Source organism: Motacilla alba, chromosome 22, assembly GCF_015832195.1.
Source record: "Motacilla alba alba isolate MOTALB_02 chromosome 22, Motacilla_alba_V1.0_pri, whole genome shotgun sequence".
In the NCBI taxonomy this organism is placed as follows: domain Eukaryota; kingdom Metazoa; phylum Chordata; class Aves; order Passeriformes; family Motacillidae; genus Motacilla; species Motacilla alba.
In genome coordinates, this window is record NC_052037.1 from 3,384,720 (window position 1) to 3,407,486 (window position 22,767).

Genomic DNA, 22,767 nt, shown 5'->3' on the forward strand with positions numbered 1-22,767 from the left:
GGGCGGGGCGGGGCCGCGCGGCCGCCGACGCCCCGGGGTGGGCGGGGCCGGGGCCCGCGCGCGTGCGCAGCGGCGGCGCCGCGCATGCGGGCGGGGGCGCGCCGCGAGCCGTACCGGAGGCAGCGCGGGCGGCAGGTAGCGCCGGGGCCGGGCCGGGCCGGGTGGAGCCGAGCCGGGCCGAGCCGTGCTGGGCCTCGCCGTGCTGTCCGGCCGCAGCCCGGTGCTGTCCTCCAAGCGGAGGCTGCCGTGCCCCGAGTCACCTTGCCGCGGCGGGGCCGCAGCACAGGCCCGGGGGGCGCCGGCCGCTCGCTCGCTGTGGCGGCGATTCCTCGCCCGCAGGCCCGCGGGCTGCCGAGGGGCAGCGCCGCACGCAGGCCGGCTCGCTCGCTCTCTCTTTCTCTCTTTCTCTCTCTGACAACGGGCACCGGGGGTTTTGCTGCTCGCTCCGTGTTCGCGGCCGGCAGGCTGGATCTGGCGGGGCGGCTGCCCCGGCGGCGGCGGCCGCTCCGTTCCCCGTTACCCGTTGCGTAACGCGGGCCGGGCTCGCGCTCCCGGGGCCGCGCAGCCGCCGCCCCTCCGGCCCCGCCGCATCCCTCGGGAAGCGCGGAACGGGCCTCGCGGTTGTTGTTGTTCATTGTGCGAGGGTTCTTTCCGGGCGGGTTATTTCTCTTTTTTATTTTTTTGCTGGTTGGTTTTGGGTTTTCACGCTTGCACCGTGCGTGTGTTCTGCTGTTCCTTTTGCCGCTTCACGCTGCGTTTCCTCACCTGTTGCCGTTGCCTTTGCTCGATTCAAATGTGATGTTGAGGGTTGTGAAAGCGAGCTCGGTTCTTCTAGACAAGTCTGTTGTGCAAGTAGAGCTGCTTGTTGTAGCAGAGAATGGATGTGTTTCAGGATGGGCTAACCTCGGGAATCTCTTTTTTTTTTTAAATACTTTTAAAATGCTTGCATCAAATTTAACGTACACGTTTAAACAGCACACAGAAGATACAGCTGCATCGTGTAAAGAGAGTGAACAGGCTTGCAGTTTTAATAAGCAGCCTTATTAAAATGAGGTGTAAACACAAGAGGTTGTCATCCAAAAAGGTGACATTTGGGTTGAGAATATGCTGTACAGGATGGTGAGGTCCTCCTTTACAGTGAAGCTGCTGTGGAGAGCCCCAAGACGAGCAAGCCCTATTGTCATTGTTCTCTGCAGAGCCCAAACCCGGCCTGTGCAGGGTGCCAGGCTGGAGAGAGGCAGCAGAGTGTGAGAGAGGTGGAGGCATGGCACGTTGGCAGAAACCGGAGAGAGGGGTTATTATTTCAGCTGTTGGATGTAAAGATTTCAGTGTAATTGTTAAGTGTTGATGCCATTGGCCACTTGAGGTCCCTTTCAGGACGGGTCCTGCCACAAAAGCAGTGTTTCCTTGTTATCAGAGCAGCAGCAAGGCTGCCATGAGTTCTTTTTGCAGTGCAGGCCAGCATACCTGGTGGAATGGAACAGCTGGGGCTCAGTGATTCTGAAGAATGGATTGGCTTTTATAAATTCTTTGAATCGAAGCTTGTTTTGGACAAAACAACGATGCAAGCATGACTCTGATGAACATTCTTCAGAGATCTGACAGTTCTGTATTGGTGACATTCTCAGAGACGTTGATGAATGCTTTGGGTGCAGTTTACACGTTCTGCTGTTACAGATTCTGACAGCTTCCTGTGTGTTTCAGATCCAATGGCTGTCCCACCGTCATACTGTGACTTGGGAAAGTCTGCCAGGGATGTTTTCAACAAGGGATATGGTGAGTAAGACGAGGATGGTTTGATCACCTTCCATGTTTTTTTTCCTTTAGGCAGCTTGAAACTGCCTGTAAGAACACAGAGATTCCTCAGAGAGGGATCTAAGGTTCCTCAGAGATTCCCTAACAGCTGAGCAGAGCCCTGGAGCATCTGACTCTGAGCTTTGGACATGTGTTATGGCAGGACTGCAGTGGCAGAGAGTGTGAGGGGAAGATCACTAGTGTGACCTCAATATCCACTCCAGAGCAGTCTCTGAAAAATGCTGCCTCCTTTTTTTACCTTCTAAATTCTCTGTTTAGAGTCATTAAATCAGGGGTACTGATACAGATTGCTGTAGGATGTGGCAGCAAAGAGGTTCCTGAGGAAGAGTGACCTTTATGTTAATCAGAACAGCCTGTTGTTAAAGCTGGAGTGCAGATATTTTCACATTTTCACAGTATTTGCATTTGTCCCTTTTCTGGAAGCAGTGCTAGAAAGTGTTGATTTTTTTTTTATTTAATCTGAGTTTGTGTGCAATAAAGATTTCATTTGTATCCCAAATCCATACGCTACACAAAACTAAAATGCACTGTGGTCTGGAGTCCAGCTTTGCTAAAAATCAGCTCAAGTTCCCTGCTTTAGAGTCAGTTACTTCAAGCTTTTCTACGTAGTGCAAGGGCCAGATATTTCCCTAGATTCAGAGCAGACAGAAGAGAGCTGCAGTACTTCTGTATATGGCACTGATTGAAGTAAGTTGAAACATTTTTTTTTTGGAGTAGAGGAGAAGAAAAATGTCCTGCCCTGAAATGAGAAATAAAATGTAAAGTAAGTAAATCAGAAGAGATGGTTAACTGCATTCAGGGGTCCCAGGCTGCAGGTAGCTACAGAAGGTGGAGGTACTTGATGGTTGGTGTCTGTTATGATTATAAATTATGAAGCAACTTGCTTTGAGTTGTCAGAATTCCTTCAATCATTCTTCTCATAACCCTCAATATGTTCAACAACTGTTTAAACATGAAAACTGTGTCAGGTCAGTGTGCCCTGGCATGCTTTGGGTGTGTTGGAAATAAGCCTTGTTTGTATCTGCCAGTGAAACAGGTGCTGTGTGCTGTTTGATTTTCAGGATTTGGAATGGTCAAGTTAGAGCTGAAGACCAAGTCTTCCAGTGGGGTGGTAAGTATTGGAGACTCCAAACATCACCAGCATAGCAATGGAAGGACAAATTCCTGAGCTGGTAAATTGTAACTTGCCAGCAGGTGTTGCTTCTCTCTTTCATTTCACATTTTAAAACTCACAGCTGACTGAGATATTTCTACAACAGCATGAAGCTGATGGAGCAGTCCTTTTTCCCCTGTGGCGTGCAAGAATTTTCATACACCTTGTTGCTGCTTTCCTGCCTGTTCCACTGATGCATCCCAAACATGAATTTCTTCACCTTACATAGCTCTCATTTCTGCTGTGAATGCAGCTGAGTTTCCCTGCAGTTAGTAGTTTTCATAGGAATTTTAGTCCAGAGGGACTTTTATGCAAAAGGTCAAGGGACAAGTAAGCCCTGGAGTTGAACTTAACTGTGTTTTCACTCATTTCCACTGTGCTGAAAAATGAAGACTTTATTAAAACTGAAAGCAGTCCTGCAGTACCCTGTATGTAGAATTTGAGAGCTTGAGTAAGCTTTAGCACTCCAAGTAACAAGAAGATCCTGTGACCCCCATTTTAATGGTGGAGAAGTGGAGCTTCCTCACAATTTCACAGGAGAGCTGGCAAAACGAGGAATGGGTGTCAAAATTTTGATCTTTAACCACAGGCATACATTATCTACTAGATAATATTTTTTTTTACATTGATTCTGAGTTCTGCATGTCTTAGCTACCACTCAGTGCTGTTCTGTTGGGTAAGACGAGTTGCTTCTCAGCCTGCTTTGTAAAAATATTTGCCCGAGCTCCCTCCTTCTCTTGCATTCTCATCCTGCCAATGGTGGAAGTCCTTACTTGTGTATTACTGAGTTCTGGCTCAGCTGAGCTTTTGGTTACTTGCCTTGTGCACAGGAAGGTGTGGAACTGTGTGCTCTCCATCCCGTGGCTGCTGCTGCTTACTGACATCTCTTGACAGGCAGCTTTCCTGGCTGGAAGTTGTGATTCTCAGACAATATGCTGATAGTTAATGATGCTGTCTTCTGATTGTGATGGAACGTCAACAACTGTATTAAGTTCTAAAATGGGCTTTTTCTTTTCCATGCAATTTTCTTTGGATGTTTATCCAGTTGGTAAGAATGGTGACTGTTTTGACCTCTTTATTGCTTTGTCTGACAAGGCTTTTCGTGCTGCATACTAAGTCATTTGTGAACTGATGAGTTGTTTTTAGTGGTTTTTACTATTCATGTTGTACAGTTTGACTGTGTCCATAGCCCTAGATCTGCTGTATGATCCCTGTGTGCAAAACCATTTGCAATCTTTGTCCAAGGGCTAGATATTTCCCCTGGGCATGTATCTGTCCAAGGGAAACAAGCCCCCAACAAGAAAGCTGTAAAAACAGCAAGAGGGAAAACTCTTGGGGAGGGAAAGAGGGAAAAAAATAGGTATGGTATTGGTACAGTGGTCTGTTGCTTCAGCTTTTGAGCTTGTTAGTGATTCTGATGCAACAATCATGGAGTTTTGGGGATGGAGATGAAGTTAGGAACAAAGCTTGAGATCTAATTCATACATAGATACCAATAGTACCTCAGATTGTTACCACACCAGCGTTTGGGTGTTTTTCCTGTGGGCTCAGAAAACCACAGTGACAGTGTTTATTGATTGTAACTGTTTCACGGATTGCAAGTGGTTTTGCCTGCTGAGTGCATGGCATTCCTGTAGATGCCAGGCACTGTGAACTAGAAGGACAGTGAGAAGCCATGCTGAACTGCTTAACTGCAGGCTGGTGTGTGACATGGAGCCAGAATGAGTTGGATTTTTCAGCTACAAAAACTTGAAGAAATTACGGTTTGGTGAGGTGTTCCAGTTTACACAGATAAAGACTGATAAAGACACAGATAAAGACTGATGGCAGCAGGCTGCTGTCTCTGTGGCATCTGCTTCCAGAAGCAGGTTTGAGTTCTTGACACCTGACAGAATGCTCTGGCTTTTGATCATATGACAGTGCAGGGGTTTTTATTTCCTTTGGCTTTGAGACTAATGTTTACAATCCGTCCTTTACTTGATCTGAGAAAGAAGCCAAGCTTTTTTAATCAGTTTCCTGCTCTAAGGTTAGAAGAAAGTTACTTCTGAATTCTGATGCAGATTTAAGACGTCTTGACACTGAATTTGTGGAAGTGACATTAGAACACTGTATAGAAATTCTGTCTTCAATAGTCTTAACACATCCTGACTTCTGTCACATGTTTTGGTAGCTGGCTAGATGTGTTCTAATAACTGCTGTGCTGTTGCAGTAGTGCATTGTCTTCAGTGAGTGTCTCCTCCTGCCCCAAACTGTGTGTAAGGAATGTGACCTGTCTCCCTGGCACTTCACAGCCATTGAAAGACAGCCTTTGTATCCTTGTATGCTCTGCAAAGTGCAGAACTGTCAAAGTAATCCAGGAATCCAATCCTGGAATGAGAAGGATCTGGAAAGTCAGGGTTCCAAAGCTTGGATATGTTGGAAATGGATGCTGCCATCTCTTAAGCAGTGTTTCTTTCAACACTTAAACTTCAAGAGAGACAAAACTTGTAAATGTAGTGACAGATTCTTTATCTTCCTTCAAGGGAAATACGGAGAGATGAGGATAACAAATTGAGAGCAGTTCTCAGGTGCTTCTTAAAACCTAACTCACACACCTTGAGCTTGCTGCTGCTGCAATATTCCTCCTCAGCTGTGCATGAAACACAGAGCAGACTCTCCTGAGCTACTCCAGGAGAGATGGACACTGAGATTTCAAGTCCACGAAATAACAGGAAGCTCTGGTGTGTGAAGAATTGACTGGATAGCATATGACAGAGTACATGTTACAGAATTCCAGTGTTGGTTCTGTTACACTGCTGAGTGAAGGACCAGCCTGACAGAGCAGTGTCAAGGCGCTCGGGTCACTTTCTGGTACTGTAAAGGAAGAAAGATCTGCAATTTGAAGGTGCCTTATGAAGGGAGACGACTTCTGAAGTAGAGTTACTGGAAGGAATGAAAGAGAAGTTGTGGGGGAAGGTATTAAAGTCATCAGCACAGTGTATGAGGAGTCTAAATGACAGCAGCATGACTGGTAGGGGGAGCACAATGTCAGGTGCAGCAGTTGGTATGAAAAGCATCACTTCTCCAGGATACATTTTCACTGCTGAAACACAGGGGGAGGGAAGTTATTGCAGTGCAGAAACACACAAGATGTTCAGAGAAATGTGAGAAAAGATTTTTTTTTTCTTTTTTCCTATTCACCTAACTTGAATGTAGCATTGCTTTTCTTAAGGGGGAGCAGATTTCCAGGACTGCTTTTTCATCCACAACTGGGAGAGTACTAGTAAGATGATAAAGGGAATTATAGGAGATGGTGAAGAAAAATCCAGGAATATATACAGCTTTGTATCCCAAGCAAGTATCTTTTTCTGTCTGGGTATAGAGTGACGTGAAGGTACAGAGCAAAGTGTGGGGTGTTGAAATAACTGCCACTTTGGCAGTGGAAGTCAGAAAAAGGACTTTTGGATGCATAAGCTTGGGGAAAAGTGCTGTAAAGTTAAGGTGGGGGGTAGCAAGTAATCAAACTCCCGTGATGAGAAGTGAGTGAAGGTGTCAGCTCTTTGTGTGACACGGCTTTTGCCAAGCAAGGCTCTGTCAGTGCACCTCAATTCAAGAATATCCAGAACAGGGACGCCAGAAGGAGCAGCACTTTGTGACACAGAAGAAATTACTTTAGCTGGGGATAGGGAAGAGGAGGATGATGATCTTGAGGGTTCTGTCAAAAGGCTGAAGGGTGTGAGTGCTGGCACTTGACAAGTGGAAAAACTGAATGTAATTAAACATAAAGACTGCTAAAACTCATGACCCTGTGATTAGCTGCATTGATCAGAGCATGGTGCTGATAACACCAAGGATGGGGGTTTGCTCTGTGTGGGCCATTCCCATCAGAGCTGGACTCTGATCCTTCTGGCTCCCTTCCAGCTCAGCCTGTGTGTGATTCTGTGATTTTGTGCTCTTGACAGGAATTCACTGCAGTCGGTTCTTCCAACACGGACACGGGCAAGGCTTCAGGCAATCTAGAGACCAAATACAAGGAGAAGGACCATGGACTTACATTCATCCAGAAGTGGAACACAGATAACACATTGGGAACAGAAATTTCTGTCGAGAATAAAGTAAGACTAAGTAGATACTTGGGGAAATGTTTCTGCAGCTGGTGTGAGACAGCATTGAGATGAACAAAAAACTGGAGAATGAAAATTGCACTGAAGTATCTGGAGCATTAAAAGAAGTTAAATGTATTTGCAGAACACACAGGCTGGGAGTGGGGGGTGCTAGGTGATGATCTGGGGGTGCAGTTACTGGTGTGTGGAATTACCTAGCTAGTTGCATGAACCTAACTGTGTAGAACTGTCACTGCTGCAGCCAGGCAGGAAAACAAAGGCAGGTCTCATGATTTGAAATGCTTTCATGTATAAGAACTCACGTTTGGCTGCCTTGAGATTGAATGTATTTTGTAAGGTTGAAGAGAAAGATGAATGTTTGCAGCTTGGCACTGCTTACACCAAGGGCTGCCAGCATGCAGCACTCTCAAAACAGTTCTTCTTGGCATGACCAGGTTTATGCCTTTCACTTAATGCCTCAAGTATAAGGTAATGATGCCAAAGACAGTAAAAATTCTGCCATGGATGGCCATTCATGTTTGTACTTTCACCTGGGCTTTAAAATGGAAAGTGCTGCCTAGCTAATAACAGAGGTGGGGGAAATGAGATGGGTGTGTGCTTTGGCCTGGGAAGAAGTACTGTGTCTTAACACTGGATCTGTATGAGAGAGGTTTTTGAGCTTCTCTTTGAACTATAAAGAAGAAGGAAACATGACTTGAGTGGTTTTCTTTCTGTCATTGTTCTGTGAATAATTTTCTTGTTGCAGCACTAGATGTGTCAACTTCCTATCTGTAAAAAAGGAAGTTTTTACCAAGTCTGTGCTGTTGAAAGGCTTCCTTGTGGCAAGAAAAGGTCCTATTTTAATCCTTCATCGTGCAGCACCTTCAGATTTCATTGTAAATCATGAGGGAGACATTAGAGTTCTAGTTTGTTTTCTCTTTAGACAGGAAGTAGAGTTCTAGTAGTGGAATATAAGAAGTTGTGTTTCAGCCAATTTTTGAGCAGATGTGTGTTTTCCTTTGCAGATGGCTGAAGGCTTGAAGGTGGCTCTTGACACTACATTTGTACCAAACACAGGGTAAACATTTTCCATTACCTTTATCTACAGACTGCTAGAATTTCCCATAACTCCTAAAAATACTTTGCTCATTGTGCAAAAGCTCGGCATTAACTGGAGAAGATTCTGCAATCACTAAAATCTTCTGCAGGCAGTGGATAGTACTTAACTCAGAAGGACAAGTTCTGCTTGAAAGCATTCTTCAGCTTTCTGGCCAGTGGCAAATTTATCATTTTGCAGTAGGTACAAATCTCTAACTCTGCCCTTAAACAAGCTGGTCTTTATGGTCTCGATAGTCCTAAGGCTGTCAAGTCAGTAAAGCAATTTATTTTATTATTATTTTTTTTGCTGATGCTTTTGGCCTGCTGTCTGTGCACAGTGGAATGAGGAGGTAGCCTGGGCAGTGGAATAGCATTTAGCTGTCCTTCTCAATTTGCATGTATTTAAATTTGGTCAGAGGGGTGTTTATGTCTGAATAACGCACAAAGATTGGGACTGCTTTGCAAAGAAGGACCGGCACTAATCTGTTGATGGGGAGAGCCTGTCAGAAGACTCTTGAGTTTGAAATACTGCTTGGATATGAGGAATTAAGTCAAAAATGAGAGCCCAGGCCTGAGTGTGAGCCACGGGCAGCACAAGTGTTCTGCTGTGTCTTGAGTGGAAGAGAAAGGAGGCTGGGGGGAGAATCGGAGGTGGTAAAGTTTTGTTGTAACTGTGTTGGAATTGGTAGCAAAATCAACAGACACACGTTGGAGAGAGGAAGAGGTATCACAGGAGGGCCAGGAAAAGGCAGACTAAGGGGGTGATGTCTGGAGGATGAAGAAATGTGGTTTTGGTAGAGGAGAGTGGTACTCAGCAGTGAAGAAAGGAAAGCAAGCACTGCACAAGGAAGGAACAGTGGAGGGAAGCAAACAGACAAAAATCATGGAAAGGCAGCTGTTGCTGCAGGTTTATGCATCTCCTGGAATAAACTGATGATGCTGTAACTCATCACACTCACAGAGAAAAAAAATACGAAACCAGATTGGTTTTAAAGCATTGAGGAGAAACAGTTTTGTCTCTCTTGCTTCTTGAGGATGGTATGGAGTTTGGGATGGTGGGGGAAAAGTGGCACCAGGTGAATGCACATAGCACCATTCTCCTTATCCTGTGCCCTCCTCAGCAGCAGTTTTGAGCAGGGAATGCAGTAGTTTCACACCGTATTGGGATAAAACTACCTACATGACATACCTGTGTGCTGCTGTGGATAAAAGTGTGTGTGTTTCTGCAGGAAGAAGAGTGGAAAGTTGAAGACCACCTACAAAAGAGATTATGTCCACGTAGGCTGCAGTGTAGACATTGATCTCTCTGGACCAACCGTTTATGGCTGGGCAGTGGTGGGCTATGAAGGCTGGCTTGCTGGCTACCAGATGGCTTATGACACAGCCAAGTACAAGCTTTCACAAAGTAACTTTGCCTTGGGATATAAGGCAGAAGACTTCCAGCTGCACACTAATGTGTGAGTATTACCTGAGCCCAGGAAAACATCAGAGGAGCCAAACTCTAGGAGTAGTTAGCAGTTAACAGCCTTAGGACAGAGGTGGGCGAAGGGAAGGGGATGCTGATTTGTTTCCAATTAATTTATATTCAATGTTTTCATTTCCACTACAACTAAGATAGGGACAGCTTCCCATCTCTTGGCTGTCTTGACACCTTGTTGCAGAGTAATTTTGGGGTTTGTGTATCTAAGATAGTGATGTAAAGACCCTTTATGGTAATTTGTAATTAAAAGCTGTGAGCTTTAACTTCTGTTATGGCACAAGACAAAAAAGCCTTCAATTAAACTACTGTACCTGTCCCCCTCTCCATCAGACAGAAAGTTTCTCCCTCAGAAATGGCCAAGATGAAGGAGAAGGGCAGGTGGAGCATTGTGTTTCCAGCTCTCATCCCTGCACAGCTGTAGTCTTGGCATTCAGATGGCCCGAGATGCTTTGAAGATGTGTATTTAAACAACTGCAGTGCAGCAAGGTGGCTTTCATTCTTCTCATTGCCACAACTGCAGTCTCCTTTGTGTGTCACTGCACACCAACCACTGCCTCTTATCTGGGTGGGTTGTTGGGGTTTTTTTTTTTTGGCAGAGCCTCAAACTGTAGGTCTCTGGCTGTTGGAAATCCTGTTCCATTCTGCAAAGCAAAACATGTTTTGTGTAAAAAAGAAAGAGCAGCAGTCTGCCACTCCAGCTAGGAAGTAGTGAGCTTGGGCTCAGGGAAGTATTGGATTTTTTGGTTCCGTTTGGGAGATAATGATCCCGGGATTGTGGGGAAGGGTTGATCTGAGGAGTTACTAACAAGGCAAGGCTTGACACACTTGCATCTGTTACCAACAGGAACGATGGCACTGAGTTTGGTGGGTCTATTTATCAGAAGGTCACTGATAAGGTGGAGACATCAGTCAACCTGGCATGGACTGCTGGCAGTAACAACACACGTTTTGGTATTGCTGGGAAGTACCAAGTGGATGAGAAGATTTCTGTTGCGGTAAGAATTTGGTTACAGAAATGAGTGTTTCGAGCTCAGCTGCTTTAACTAGTTACTGAGGAAGTGCAGTAGATTGCAAACCGTGGCTTCTGTTGTGGTTCAAATCTAAATTGGGACCTCGCACATGGCATTTGTGAAATTATTGGGGAAAAGAAGTTCTAAATATAATTTTGTTCATAGTGAAATAGTCTGACGAGTGTGCTTGGAACAGTGTGCTGCAAAATATATTCTGAAAGGTAATGAAAGGACGCAGTGTCCTTATAATTCTGAAATCCATAATGTAAAACCATATTATGGTTACAGTGGGGGAAGTTCAGCTGAGCTTACAGCCCTCTCTAAGTTAACCTGAAAGTCAGCTGACATGTGTTTGAATAGCAAGAACTGAAGTAACAAGCATTTATGTTGCAAAACAACAATTAGTTCCAGGACCATTGAACCAAAATTAAGGATGAGAAATTCTAGTGTAAAGAGCTCAAAACCTAGTGATGCAAAAAGGGGATTGCATGTTCATGTATTTCTTGCTCATGAGAAGAAAAATCACTCCTGAGTGATGTTCACAGGCTCTGAGGGACTGCAGGAAGTGGCTCTTTAAAGGATTTAAAGACAGGCTGGAGGAGGCAGTGAAGAAGAGCGTGGCTGCTGTAGGCAGAACTGGTGTAGCACTGCCATTTGCTAAAGATGGAAACTCCTGAGAACAGGAAAAGCTTGGAACACTTCTGACAGAGGCTGGTCTGCAAGCAGCTGAAGATGTTAATGATAAGCCCCCTTCTCAGGGCACTGGGACACTGCTGTGTGAGTAGTTAAGTATTCAGTTTATAAATACTGTGATTTGTTTCCCTTGCAGGCCAAAGTGAACAATGCCAGCCTCATTGGAATTGGTTACACTCATGCCCTCCGACCTGGTACGTAACTCTCACTGCAGATGAGCAGACAGTGTTAGCTGCCACCCCGTGGTTTAATTCACTGTTGTTTTAAGAACAGAACAGATGAACAAGAGCTAGAAATCTTTACACAGACTCAGAAGTAAAGGATGTCTGTGTACACAGCTTCCTGTGGCACCTGAGCCGCGTTAGGTCAGGGACCTGAGGCAGAGCTCTGTTCAGGGATCTGTCTCAGTGTTTGATGGCTCTCATCACTTGCTTTTGTAGGTGTAAAGCTGACACTCTCAGGCTTGATTGATGGCAAGAATTTCACAGCTGGAGGTCACAAACTCGGGCTGGGATTTGAGCTGGAAGCTTAACACAGCTTGAAGTAAAACGACTGGTGGTGCTCTGGAAGATGAAGGAAAAGTGTACCCCATGCATTTCAGCCTTAATATTACTCTGAAATTTGAAGAAGTGTGAACTTCCTACTCTTCCCAAGAATGACTTTACCCAAATGCTGAAGTCCAGAGTGTGCCAGCACAACAAAGGAAGACACGTGAAGGCATGCATGGAAGTTGTGATGTTTGTGCCACATTTCAGTTTCCTGTATTTTAAATCTGTTTCAAAAAAAACAGAAGAAAATCCAACCTCTCCCCACTATTGTATTGCATTTTGCATGTCCTTATACTTCACAGCCTTTTGTAAAAGGAGGTCTCTGTGCTGTAGTGGAAATTTGGGGTTACATCAGAATGAAATAAATTGGTCACGGTCAGAGCACAAGGTTGGTGTGTGTTGACTCTCACCAAGTTTTCATCCAGATGGGTTTTCTGATCTTTTTTTTTTTTCTTTTCATACAACTTTAAGCACGGTTAATAGATAATCTGCAAATGCTTTTGTTACAAGATACCTGTACACTGAAGATTTCCTTCTCCTGTGGTTTCTGCGTTAACATTCTTACACCTCTCATGTTTTAGAGACCTGCACAGTGGAAGCAGCTTTTTCCATTAAAGTGTTATTTGAGCGCATCAAAAAGAGCAAACCAAAAGTTTACATGTTTTAGGTAATTTCGTTCCCATACAGGAAACAAGTATTAGGTAAGTACAACCATTACACTTAAAGAAAAAAAGTGCAAATCAGCAAAGTGAAGAAATGAAGTTCACAGTTCATTAGGAAGGTGACATCTGCCAGTGACTGGGCATAGTCCATTGTTCATCAGAAAGCCTAAAATGCAGCAGAACAGCCACAGGTGATGCCCAAGGGAAGATTTATCAGGACAGAGTATCTGCTGTCTTAAGGCACAATTAAGAACATTTTCCAAGCAGTTAAGAGCAGGCATTCCCTACTGTATCTTTGTGAAAAAGTGTCTGAGAAGTGGATACTAGAAGCCAGGCCAGATGTACCACAGAAGCAGTTGGTGACAGTAGAAGAAGGCAGTTGATGTTCCCTTCTCAGAGGCAGCAGCTTTTCACAGTTGGCTTCCCAAAGTAGCATGGCTTCAGAGGCAACCGAGGTGATTTTACATCTCCGTTTGTCCTGGGCTGTTTCCTTCTTCTACCTGAAGCTGCAGCCAGCTCCAGTCTAGAGCCTGAAGAATAAATGAAGTTCAACACTAGTTTACAGTTGAGCTTTCTCTAGAATAAAGGTGAAGCATGTTCAAGACTTTTAAAAAATTCACTGTGAACAAGCTGGTCAGTGTAATTTCAGGATGAAAGGGAAACACTCAACCTACTTGCACTCTAGTATTTTACAATCTTTTTAATATTCTGCATCATTAATTTAAGCATCCCTGCCCACCGCTGTACTGCCACCCACTGATCCTCAATCTGCATGCAGTTTTGCAGTATTTTCACACAACTGCCAAGTGCTTTGCCCCATCCTTTCCTGTTCCCAGCACGTTCCCACTCCCAGTCTTGGCAGTCAACATTATGAGGGAAATCTCTGCAGCTCCCACCTTGCCCTCATCCAGGAGTAAACTGCAGATTTCAATTAGCAATTCAATTTTAATTTCAATTAGCGGTGGCAAAGCTGCAGAAGCAGAACTTTGAAGCCATGCACTTCCCCAGTCCATGAGCAGAGGAATGAATACATTACCAAGAAACTCTGCTCTTGATCCTTCATCGTGTCGTGCATCACATTTTCTAGCTGGCTACAAAGCTTCCGGGATTCCAGCAGGAGCTCCTCACTGAAAGGGGCAATTATTTCACTATTAATTTCTCTGACAGTTTAGAGAGATGCTGCCTCTATCATCAAGAAAGATTTCTGGCAGATTCTGAAGTCAGTCAGGTCTGTAATTCATACTGCAACTGGAAATGCTGGTGGCAGCCCCTGAGTTACTACCCAGGAAAGGAAATGTGTTCCAGGATGGGATTGAGTTCTTTCTACGAGGAACCACTGTTGCCAGAGAAAAAGCTGACAAGCCTGTCAACTTAAGGATGGAGCAACATGCAAATAAACAAACCAAGGTCTCTCATTCCAGGAGGTGACCCAGTTCATTTAAGGAAGCCAGAACTACACCTGGCTGGCTACAGCAGTCTCCTCAGTGCTACAGCTCAGCTGCTATGGCCTTACATGACAATGCTTCAACAGTTCTTGCTGGCAGTGCACTTCCAAGAGAGCCCAACCATCTCAGATTCAAGGAAAAAAAAACAAAAATCCAGTTCTTACTGAAGCAGGGGGAAGTGAAGCTATACATGATTCCCCATTTTTTGTAAGCAAGATCTGCAAGCCCCAGGAAGTCTAACTACTAACTACTGCTGGCAACACAAGCTGAACACAAAGCGTAAAACATGAGAAACCCTGTGTGCCATTGTCTCAAAAAGCAGGAAGCCCAGCTCTGCAGGGCTGGCAGCAGCAGCTGAAGAACTCCAGACTTTGCCTCACCTTTTTCTTACAGAGTCTGATAAATTGTATGTTCCAGAAGGGACCTGCAGCAGCAGCTGACCCGAGCTGCCAAGGCGAGATGTGTTCATGCTCTCTGGACTGCCAGTAACAGGACCACGGACTTTACTCTGAGGAAAACACAGAATATTCTGAGTGCAATTATTGCCACTATTTTTCAGCAGCCAGGAGTATGAGACAGCCTGGAACTTGGCTTTCATACAAATTTAAAATACACAACCATAGGACATAATTTACTATTATTTCAGTTACCTATGCTACAAACAATATTCTTGGGTTAAAGTGGAGTTTTTCTTTTACTTACACAAGCAATTTTCAGCAAGTTCCACAGTTCTTTCTGTCGTTTCTCCTGAAGCCTAACAACTGTTTCCTCATCTTCACTCATCAGAGCCATCACTTTCTCCACTCTGGGGAACAATTCCAATGCCTTCTGCTTGCAAACTACAGTTTTACTATTAAAAAAGTAAAAAACTAATCAGATCACATGTGGGCCACTGCAGTAGGAGAACATTCCTGAAGTTACTTATTTCCTGCAATACTGCAAGATCTCATTAGCTGTATGCATTGAGTTTTAAACCTTCCCTTGCTGGAAGAGAAAATGCCTTCTCTCAACTCTGAATAAAATCTACAAAGCTCACCTGAGCTGAGCATAAATGACTCGAACTTTCTTTTCAAAGGTCTGGATTGCCTGCAGGAGCAGCCGTACTATTTCCTGGCTGTCACCACTTGTCCTCTGATCTGGAATGAGAGTCAGTGTTACACAGAAAGGCAGGTTTACAGGACAGAGTCAGAAGATTCTTACTGGCTTGTTTCCACTACTGCTTTAATCCTGAAGCATCCAAAGTTCAGGATATGCAAGTTCGAGTGGGGTGAATTACACTGAATTTTGGCCATCTTCTTCAAAATTTAAAAAACTTGAAAAGGAGAGTTGGGACTGTATGAAAGGAGCAGCCATGTCTTTTATCCTTCCTCCACAGCAGCAGCAAACAGCCTGCTCTGAGAAGAGCTCCAGAGGAGTTTTGAGCTTACAAAGCACCAAGAAAGGAAGGCTGGCCTGGTGTGAAACTGACTCCCTGCCTCCCCTCTTGAAGAAAAGGCAAGTCCAGGAGAGCCCATGTGCTGCCAGTGTCTGGCAGGCCTGAAGGCAGATAGTTTTCTCCAGGATCATTACTTTATCTCCAAAGTTACTGTCCACACAAAGCGAGCTGACCTTGAGCTAAAGCATCTTTTACCTCTTGGCTTCTCTCTCAGCCTTCGGTACAGCTCTCTGGCTTGTTCTTCTCTAGAAGAAAAAAAGCAGGAAAAAACAAAGGATTTCCAAAGAATCAAAATTAAGAACAAACAATTTGAGAACTCAAACCTTTTCTATACCTGTCTGCCACTTCAGACCAATGACAGATGAGTCAAAAGCCATCTTTAGTGTTAGAGTCCTCCCAGTCCCCCATAGTCTGGGTGGAAGTAACAGCCCTCTCATGGTCCTGTAGTCAGCAAGCTTAGCTAGAAACACTCCTGCACTGAGCCTCAAGGCAGTTCAACTCACAAATCCTCCAGTGTTCCTCCTTGTTTACGACCCAGTGGGCTTCTCTGCAGGTCCACAATGTCTGTCTGCAGGGCCATCATCCTCTTCACCAACTGGTCCACATCCTCCTCCTGAAAGCAGGGTAGAACACAAGCAACAGAACGGTCTCAGAGGCACTACCACTCACACTGGCTCTTCCTTTCTCACTCGTATTTCTAAACATGTATTTCTTGCTGTTTGCAAGATGCAAACAGCAGCCTTGGCCAAAGACAAATGAGAATATGAGTCACTTCAATTCAAGGAAATCAGGTCGATGCCCTTGGATAAAACGACTTACAAGACATTTCTGAGGTTTCCCCAAGATCTCCCTTTTCCCCTAAGCCTTAAAACAGAATAAGCTTCATGTAGTACTGGTAATGGACAAAAATGGTGCCACGCAAACCAAGGCAATGTGAAGTCTGGAATCAGTCCAAACACAAGGAGTTTCTGTTTAAGGCAGGGACAATGAAGACAAAGGGGGAGGAGGGGAGAGATAATAAAAACAAGCCTCTTTTTCTTTATGATTAACAGTTAGATTTAGAAACATACCCGCCCACAAAGTTCCACGGCTTGCTCCATCTCTTTCCAGGCAAACAGCAGCTTCTCAGAAGCTACAGGAATCAAAGAAGAGTGACTGGCTTTCTCAGGTGCACAGAGAAAGGGGTAGGGGTTTTTGTGAGGACAAGAGGCATGAAAAGACCTGTTTGCCAGATGCTATACTCACTAATTCCAAATTCAATCTGCTCTTTATACTTTTCCAGATCGATCTGGATGCTTGTTTTAAAGAAGTCCAGCTTTGCTTTCAGCTGCTGAGAAAGAGAGGCCATTGAGTTCTTCATCTTGGAGAGGGTGCTATTGTAACGCAGCAGATTCATCCTGCGTGGACAGGAAGGTCCCATTAGCCTCCAAAAATAAAAATCCACCAGGCTTCCACTTACATCCAAAGTAGACACTTGAGATAGCAGTGAGGACAAATGCAGTTGTGCCAAAGGGCCAACTCTCAGCTTTTCATGAACTGCTTACAGCTCCAATCGTGGGCTTCCCCATTCCAACAGGGTCCCATTTCTGTCCCCCCTTTCAGCAGAGCACAAAGACAGAGAGAAGGATTTTAGAGAAAAGTGCCACCGTACATGGCTGCTCGCTGGCCCTGCTGGAGGCGGTTACAGTCCTCCTTCAGCATCCGGATTGTGTGCCAGATCTGACCCCACACCTTCCTCAGCTGGAAAAAGTGGAGAATCTTCTTTGGATCCTGAACTGAAAACAGAGGAGGTGGGGAAAAGGGAAACGTACGTATCAACGTGAAGCTGGGAAGCTGTGTTATCACACAGCAGACCAAAATACTGCTCCTTTGAGGGGCACGTCACTGCCTGCAAAGCCTGGAGCTGGACAACCCCTGTGCAGTTCCCCCAGTCTATCAAAACCAAACACTTCTTTTTTTCAGTTATTCTGCTAAATGGAATGAATGACAGTCCATTTTACTGCTTCTTGATGCAAAAGCTCCCTCTACTCTGTGTACATGACCACAGAACACGGGCCCCCCCTCCACGTTCATGCCAGAGCAAGTCCTTACGGATGCAGTCAACGCTTTCGGGATGAGGGCGCAAGGCCACCTGAGCCTCGTAGGAAACCTTCTTGTTATCAAAGAGGAAGAGAAGGTCCGTGTCTGCAGCTGCAGTATCATTCACCTGCAGAAGACAAAAGACCCAGCGAGGTTTTCTCAGGAAAAGCAAGCCTTGGTAACACCATAAACAGAACAATCCTCCTCAGCTAAACGCAGAACACCAAAGGCAACAGGGCGCCTATGCTGCAATGGCTGTTAGGTCTGTGAGGTTACCAAGGCAAAAGCATGCCAAGTCCTGTGATCCCAAAGTGAGAGCAGTGTCTTCTGATTCACTCAAAAGCAAGAAAGGGAGTATCCAGACTCACCTTGCTATCAGCTGTATGTTTAGTGACCAGCTTCTCAGAGAACAATGCAAGTCCTGCTTCCTGCAGTAGTTCCTGGTCTTGCTCTGGAATTCCTGTATCTGACTGAATCCTGGCCTTCACACTCTGCAGAGTCTCCTCCTCTGTCACAGGGTAGGTGTGCACAGTTCCCGTAACCATGTTCAAAACGTGAAGCAACTACAACAAGAGTGGCATGGCATGAGAAAGGCTGAAGATACATTGCTCGTGTTAGAGCAGAGATCGAGGGACAGACAACGACCACCAAAAAACTGTTCAAAGCACTTGGCAGACTCAAAAAGTCACTCTGCAGTTACTTCCTAACATTATGGCAAAGTTCTTGTGCTCCATCACGTGAGAGGCCATATGGCAACCAAATACCTTCAGCTGTGGAATCCTCTATCAGAATATGGAACTAAGCATGCACAGAAGCTACTGACTGCTCCTAGCAAGCTCAGGGAGTATTTGTCCTCAAAGAAGCAAGAGGAAAGCACCTGTCACTAACTGTCAGAAGACAGCTCTATGACTTTCTGCCTCACTCTCCCTCCTATGATTCAAAACTCTCCTCTCACAGACTACAGGCAACTACTCTCTGGAAAACTTTTCAGGCTAATACGGACCTATGGCTTACCTTCAAGTTCAAAATGTCATCCAAAGCTTTGAAACACCCATTGGGACCGTACGTAGGATCTGTACCCCTCTGACGTGGGTGCCACATTAACATGAGCTGCAGCCATTTCTCCAGCCTCTCAGACAAAACACTGAGCAACAAAAAGCAGGAGGAGATCAGAAGAGGTAAAAGTGCATTTGCAGTAACCATATGGTTCTGTGGGGGAGGACTCCCCCCCACTTCTCCCTACCACAAAGGCAGTGTTTAGAAGGCAGAAACCAAGACTGACAAGCCACAACAGCACTGCCTGTGTCATGCACCCCAGATTAACACAGTAAGGCACATAATATCATCTTGGTCCTTTTGCAGAAGAATCAGTTTATCTCAGCACAGCAATTGCTAGAACTCACCTGTTCAGATTGTTTGGGCAGGGCAGACTGCTAGAAAACTTGACTTCTCCAGATAAGTCCTCTGAAACAACAATATCCAGCTCACTCTTCTGACGCACTTTTGTATGCCTAATGTGAGCAAGCACAACGGTGAAAGAATTGCCTGCCTTTGCCATCCTGCAAGTTAGCAGGCTCTTAAAGCTACTCTTGGCAGACATAATACAGATGCCACTTTGGTTTCTGTTATCTGCCCTGCAGGAGTCAGCCCTTATCCCACAGGGCAAGTATCAGGAATGCTGAACTTGCTCAGCTGGGTCAAACTCCTGTGAAGGGGGTCCAGTTCCATAAGGGCAAGAACACAGGGATATTATCCTCAGAATCCCACATTTCTACTTCCTGTAAACAAGGGAGTCACATCATGCCCACTCCTCACCCAGCCACGGGTCACTCACCACTGCACTGGCTGCCAGTTGGGCAGGAATGGTCGGAAGCCTGTGATGCACTCGAAGGCCAGCGTGCCAAAGCTCCAGTAATCCACCGTCACCGTGTACTTCTGCTGCTCCAGCAGCTCTGGAGCCTGATACATTTACACACATGAGACAGAGCCAGCCAGCTCTGAGCTTCTCTATCCCTTTATTAACATTTGTACAAATGATTCAAGACATTACCGAACGCTGCCTCTCACTCGCTTTAAGACCCTCTTGCAGTGAGCAGCAGTCCTGGTTACTGGCAGCTCTGCTCATTTATAACAGAAGCAACTAGCAGAAAACCCGGTGTCAGCAAGAACGCAGCCACCTTTGCTAGCTCCAGCACCACAAACACACCCCATACCACACAAGTAACTTAATCCCAGCCCAAAGCTTGGTAACAGTTAATTCTACCCCACCAGAAAGCAGCAGCTGCTCTTCTAGCTGAATTCCTTTCTTACCAGGTACTGCAGGGTCCCAACAAAGGATGTGCACAGGCTACCCTGATCCAACTCCTTAGCATAACCAAGGTCAATGATTTTGTGTATTAACTGAAACACACAACAGAGAATAACAACGCTAGACCCAAGTCCTGTTCAAAGCACATCATACAGCAGAAAGAAAAGGTTCAGCTCTTCGAAGCTGTACCAGAAAGGTGCCAGTGAAGAGACAGAAGTAGAAACAGGAGGCTGCTGTAGATTCCTAAGACCACAATGAATTTGAAGGTGCCGTAGCACACTTAGCAGTCATGTGTCTAGCTCCTTCCAATCTTACATCAGTACAGTCTGGCTCTTTCCTTAACAGTTGAAAGTCAAAATTTCAGGTGTTAAAAGATGTCTAATACAATGCCTCATCTCAGCTGCACACGGAATACTATTCAGCTGACACAGTGACCTGAGACAGGTGTTATCCTGGCCTGAGTGCTCTTGCAGAGCACACGCATGTTCCTTGTAAGCTTACTTGTCTGTGCGGGCAGAGACAACTGCTTCCTGCTTACCCTTTGTTCTCCTTGCTGCAGCACAATGTTCTCTGGTTTCAAGTCTCTGTGGATGATCCTGTTCTCATGAAGGTACCTGAGAGCAGAAGCTGAGACACAGAAAAAGGCAATTGTAAGAGCATAAGTAACAGCACCTAGCACGAGCTCAGTAAGGATTCAGTTCTATCCAGTAATAAGCACGGCTTTCACATCAAGCCTTGTACAATCAAACACGAAGTGTAAGTGTAAAGTTAGCATCACAGAACTCCGGACACAACTGAGTTCTCTCTCTGGGTGCTCCCTCACATCCTTCCTTTAAACTGCAGGAATGCTGGCTGGCTTCCAGTGGGCAAGGGCCTCCCCGGACTCCCAACTTTTGGTAGATATCAAGATCATAACAGGTCAGTCTAAAATGGAGCCACTGAGGTCACTGCTGTATATTTGGAGAGTGGATTCAGGACTAAAAGGGTTTCCATAGCTCAGACAACTGAAGGTACTGCTACCACTTACCAATGTCAGATAACAAGATAAGAATAGCTTCTTCCCGCAGGCCACAGCAATTCTCCAGCTGGTTCAGGTACTGCAAGTAAGCAACACAGAATGGTCTTTCCTTCCTCCTTCCTGAGTGAGGCCCACAGTCCCACAAATTCTCAGGGATGCAAGAAATTTCAGCAACAGCAATTAAATTCTCCAGAAGCACAAAACTCTGTGGTAGCAGCAATTACAGCTTTGTAATTAAACCAGCCTTGGTTTAATTGCATGGGAGGATAAAGGAGCAGGTGAAAGAAGTCACTGTCATCCCATTCTCATCCCTCTGTCGCTTCCATCCCTCTTTGTCATTTTCCCAGTGCCTGCCAGTACCAACTCCAATCTCAGGCCTAAGGTCTGTGTTTTAGCTACGGGCAGATTATAACAAAGCTCAGAAAAGCCTCAGGATTAGAACTATCGTGTGTAATTTCTTCCTATGACAGACAGGAGTCAATCACTTTCAGGAAGGGTACAGCCTGCAGATGCACCTACCCTACAGTGGTCTTGGCCATGCCCACAGTTGCACATCCCTTACACTTGCCCTCATTGTCTATGTGCAAACTCCTCACAGTGTCACTTGCACCCAAAAAAAAAAAAAAAAAAAGTGTTTCACAAAGCACTTAAGTCTTCAAAAGCTGAACATAATATCAAGGACCAAGCCACCAACACCTGTTGATGCCATCACTAGAATCAGGAAGCATCAGGATGAGAAAACAAAGGTTTTATGAGAAAACTTCAGCAGAAAACCTAGGATAAGATTAGAAGCTGATCCGTTCCTTGGTTCCTACCCCAGGAACCTCACCTTGCGGAGGTCTCCACCTTGGCAGTACTCCATGGCCAACAATGGCAAATCATTTGGCGCGAGCTTCTGCATCCCTTCAGGGACATCGCGGGCAGCCACCACATTGGGATGGTTCAGTCTGCAGAACAAAAATCAGGCAAGTACACATATTTTTCTGCAACTGCTATACAGGTTCACATGCTCCTGGGTCATCACCTAAAGTCCTACATGGTCACAAATCCTTTTAGAAATTATATTAGTGAATTCTAAAGGTTTGCATCTTTCACGGATCTAGACTCATCCTAACTCCTGGCATTTCATGTGCAAGCCAGTGTGCTTCTTCAACACACACGCACTGCAGATCTGCCTAGAAGGTACAGCAACAAGCCTTGCGAAGGAATGCAAGACAGTCTGTTGCCACCGTCCAGAAAAGAGCCAAACTGCACTCGGACCACCACACCCGAAAATGTTAACCCGACACCCCAGGGGACTGCCCCAGCACAGACGTTAAGCCAGGCACAGCAGCGGCCAGGGAGCAGCCTTGTTGCAGCGCTGAGGGCACGGCAGACGAGCCCAAGTGCGAGATGCGAGACCCGAGAGTCTCACGCAGCACAACCTGAGCTTTTATTAACGCGTGAACTTCCAGGCGCTGGCGGCCGCAGCGGAGCGGGCTCTCCCGGAAGGGGATCCCCGGGCGGCCGGCGGCCCGGAGCCTCTCCCGCCGCTTCCCTCAGCGCCGCCGCCCGATCCGCGCTCCAGGGCCGCCCCCGGCCCCGGCGGCCAGCGGGCCCGGCGCGCAGCACCGCCGCCTCTCTCACCTCTTCATGATCTGTATTTCCAGCGCCCAGCGGTCGCGGTTGCGCGGGCTCAGCTCCTGCCGGCACTGCTTGATGGCCACCTGCTCGCCGGTTTCCTGTGGGCGCAGTAAGGGTTGGGCTGAGCCCGGCTCCCGAGCCGGGGCGCCGCGGGCCGGGCCGATCCCTACCTTGTTGTGCCAGCGGATGACGTTGCCGAAGCCGCCGGTGCCCAGGCGCTCCCGCATCTCCCAGGGCCCGCAGGTCAGCGCCTGCAGCGCGGGCGGGCGGCTCATGGCGGGCCCGGCTCCGCTCCCGGGACCTGCTGCGCTTCCGCCT

General features: G+C 46.2%; 2 protein-coding genes across 6 annotated transcripts; one reads left to right on the forward strand and one right to left on the reverse strand.

Annotated features, from left to right (window-relative positions):
* Nucleotides 1–77: 77 nt before the first annotated feature.
* On the forward strand, nucleotides 78–12,266 carry VDAC3 (voltage dependent anion channel 3). Of its 5 annotated transcripts, none has more exons than XM_038160131.1 (10): nucleotides 78–135; nucleotides 1,705–1,776; nucleotides 2,877–2,926; nucleotides 4,014–4,016; nucleotides 6,910–7,062; nucleotides 8,076–8,128; nucleotides 9,378–9,605; nucleotides 10,473–10,623; nucleotides 11,468–11,525; nucleotides 11,772–12,266. In XM_038160131.1, the coding sequence occupies exons 2-10, from the start codon at nucleotides 1,710–1,712 to the stop codon at nucleotides 11,861–11,863; spliced, it is 855 nt and encodes a 284-aa protein (XP_038016059.1). In that variant the 5' UTR covers nucleotides 78–135; nucleotides 1,705–1,709; the 3' UTR covers nucleotides 11,864–12,266. The 5 variants fall into 5 exon arrangements, with proteins under 5 accessions (XP_038016059.1, XP_038016062.1, XP_038016060.1 ...); XM_038160132.1 differs by lacking the exon at nucleotides 78–135 and adding an exon at nucleotides 148–378; XM_038160133.1 differs by lacking the exon at nucleotides 78–135 and adding an exon at nucleotides 640–659.
* On the reverse strand, nucleotides 12,116–22,724 carry IKBKB (inhibitor of nuclear factor kappa B kinase subunit beta). Its single transcript, XM_038160125.1, has 21 exons — nucleotides 22,620–22,724; nucleotides 22,453–22,547; nucleotides 21,656–21,773; nucleotides 20,836–20,905; nucleotides 20,347–20,435; nucleotides 19,811–19,900; nucleotides 19,335–19,459; nucleotides 18,904–19,011; nucleotides 18,515–18,644; nucleotides 17,869–18,063; nucleotides 17,513–17,627; nucleotides 17,073–17,196; nucleotides 16,667–16,818; nucleotides 16,492–16,553; nucleotides 15,925–16,034; nucleotides 15,617–15,666; nucleotides 15,023–15,122; nucleotides 14,689–14,836; nucleotides 14,367–14,494; nucleotides 13,578–13,668; nucleotides 12,116–13,071 (listed from the first exon to the last, which is right to left on the reverse strand). Exons 1-21 carry the CDS (start codon nucleotides 22,722–22,724, stop codon nucleotides 13,003–13,005), a joined length of 2,274 nt encoding a protein of 757 aa, XP_038016053.1. The 3' UTR covers nucleotides 12,116–13,002.
* Between the last annotated feature and the right edge of the window lie 43 nt (nucleotides 22,725–22,767).

Excerpts from the sequence above, each read along its gene's own strand:
- IKBKB (XM_038160125.1), bottom strand. The coding sequence starts at position 22,724 with ATGAGCCGCCCGCCCGCGCTGCAGGCGCTGACCTGCGGGCCCTGGGAG. Across the intron at positions 16,819-17,072 it reads CAGGGCCAGCGAGCAGCCAT|GATGAATCTGCTGCGTTACA; the intron begins GTACGGTGGCAC and ends CTGTCCACGCAG. Across the intron at positions 13,669-14,366 it reads TCAGACTCTGTAAGAAAAAG|TGAGGAGCTCCTGCTGGAAT; the intron begins GTGAGGCAAAGT and ends TGCCCCTTTCAG.
- VDAC3 (XM_038160131.1), top strand. The coding sequence starts at position 1,710 with ATGGCTGTCCCACCGTCATACTGTGACTTGGGAAAGTCTGCCAGGGAT. Across the intron at positions 1,777-2,876 it reads TGTTTTCAACAAGGGATATG|GATTTGGAATGGTCAAGTTA; the intron begins GTGAGTAAGACG and ends TTTGATTTTCAG. Across the intron at positions 11,526-11,771 it reads CACTCATGCCCTCCGACCTG|GTGTAAAGCTGACACTCTCA; the intron begins GTACGTAACTCT and ends TTGCTTTTGTAG.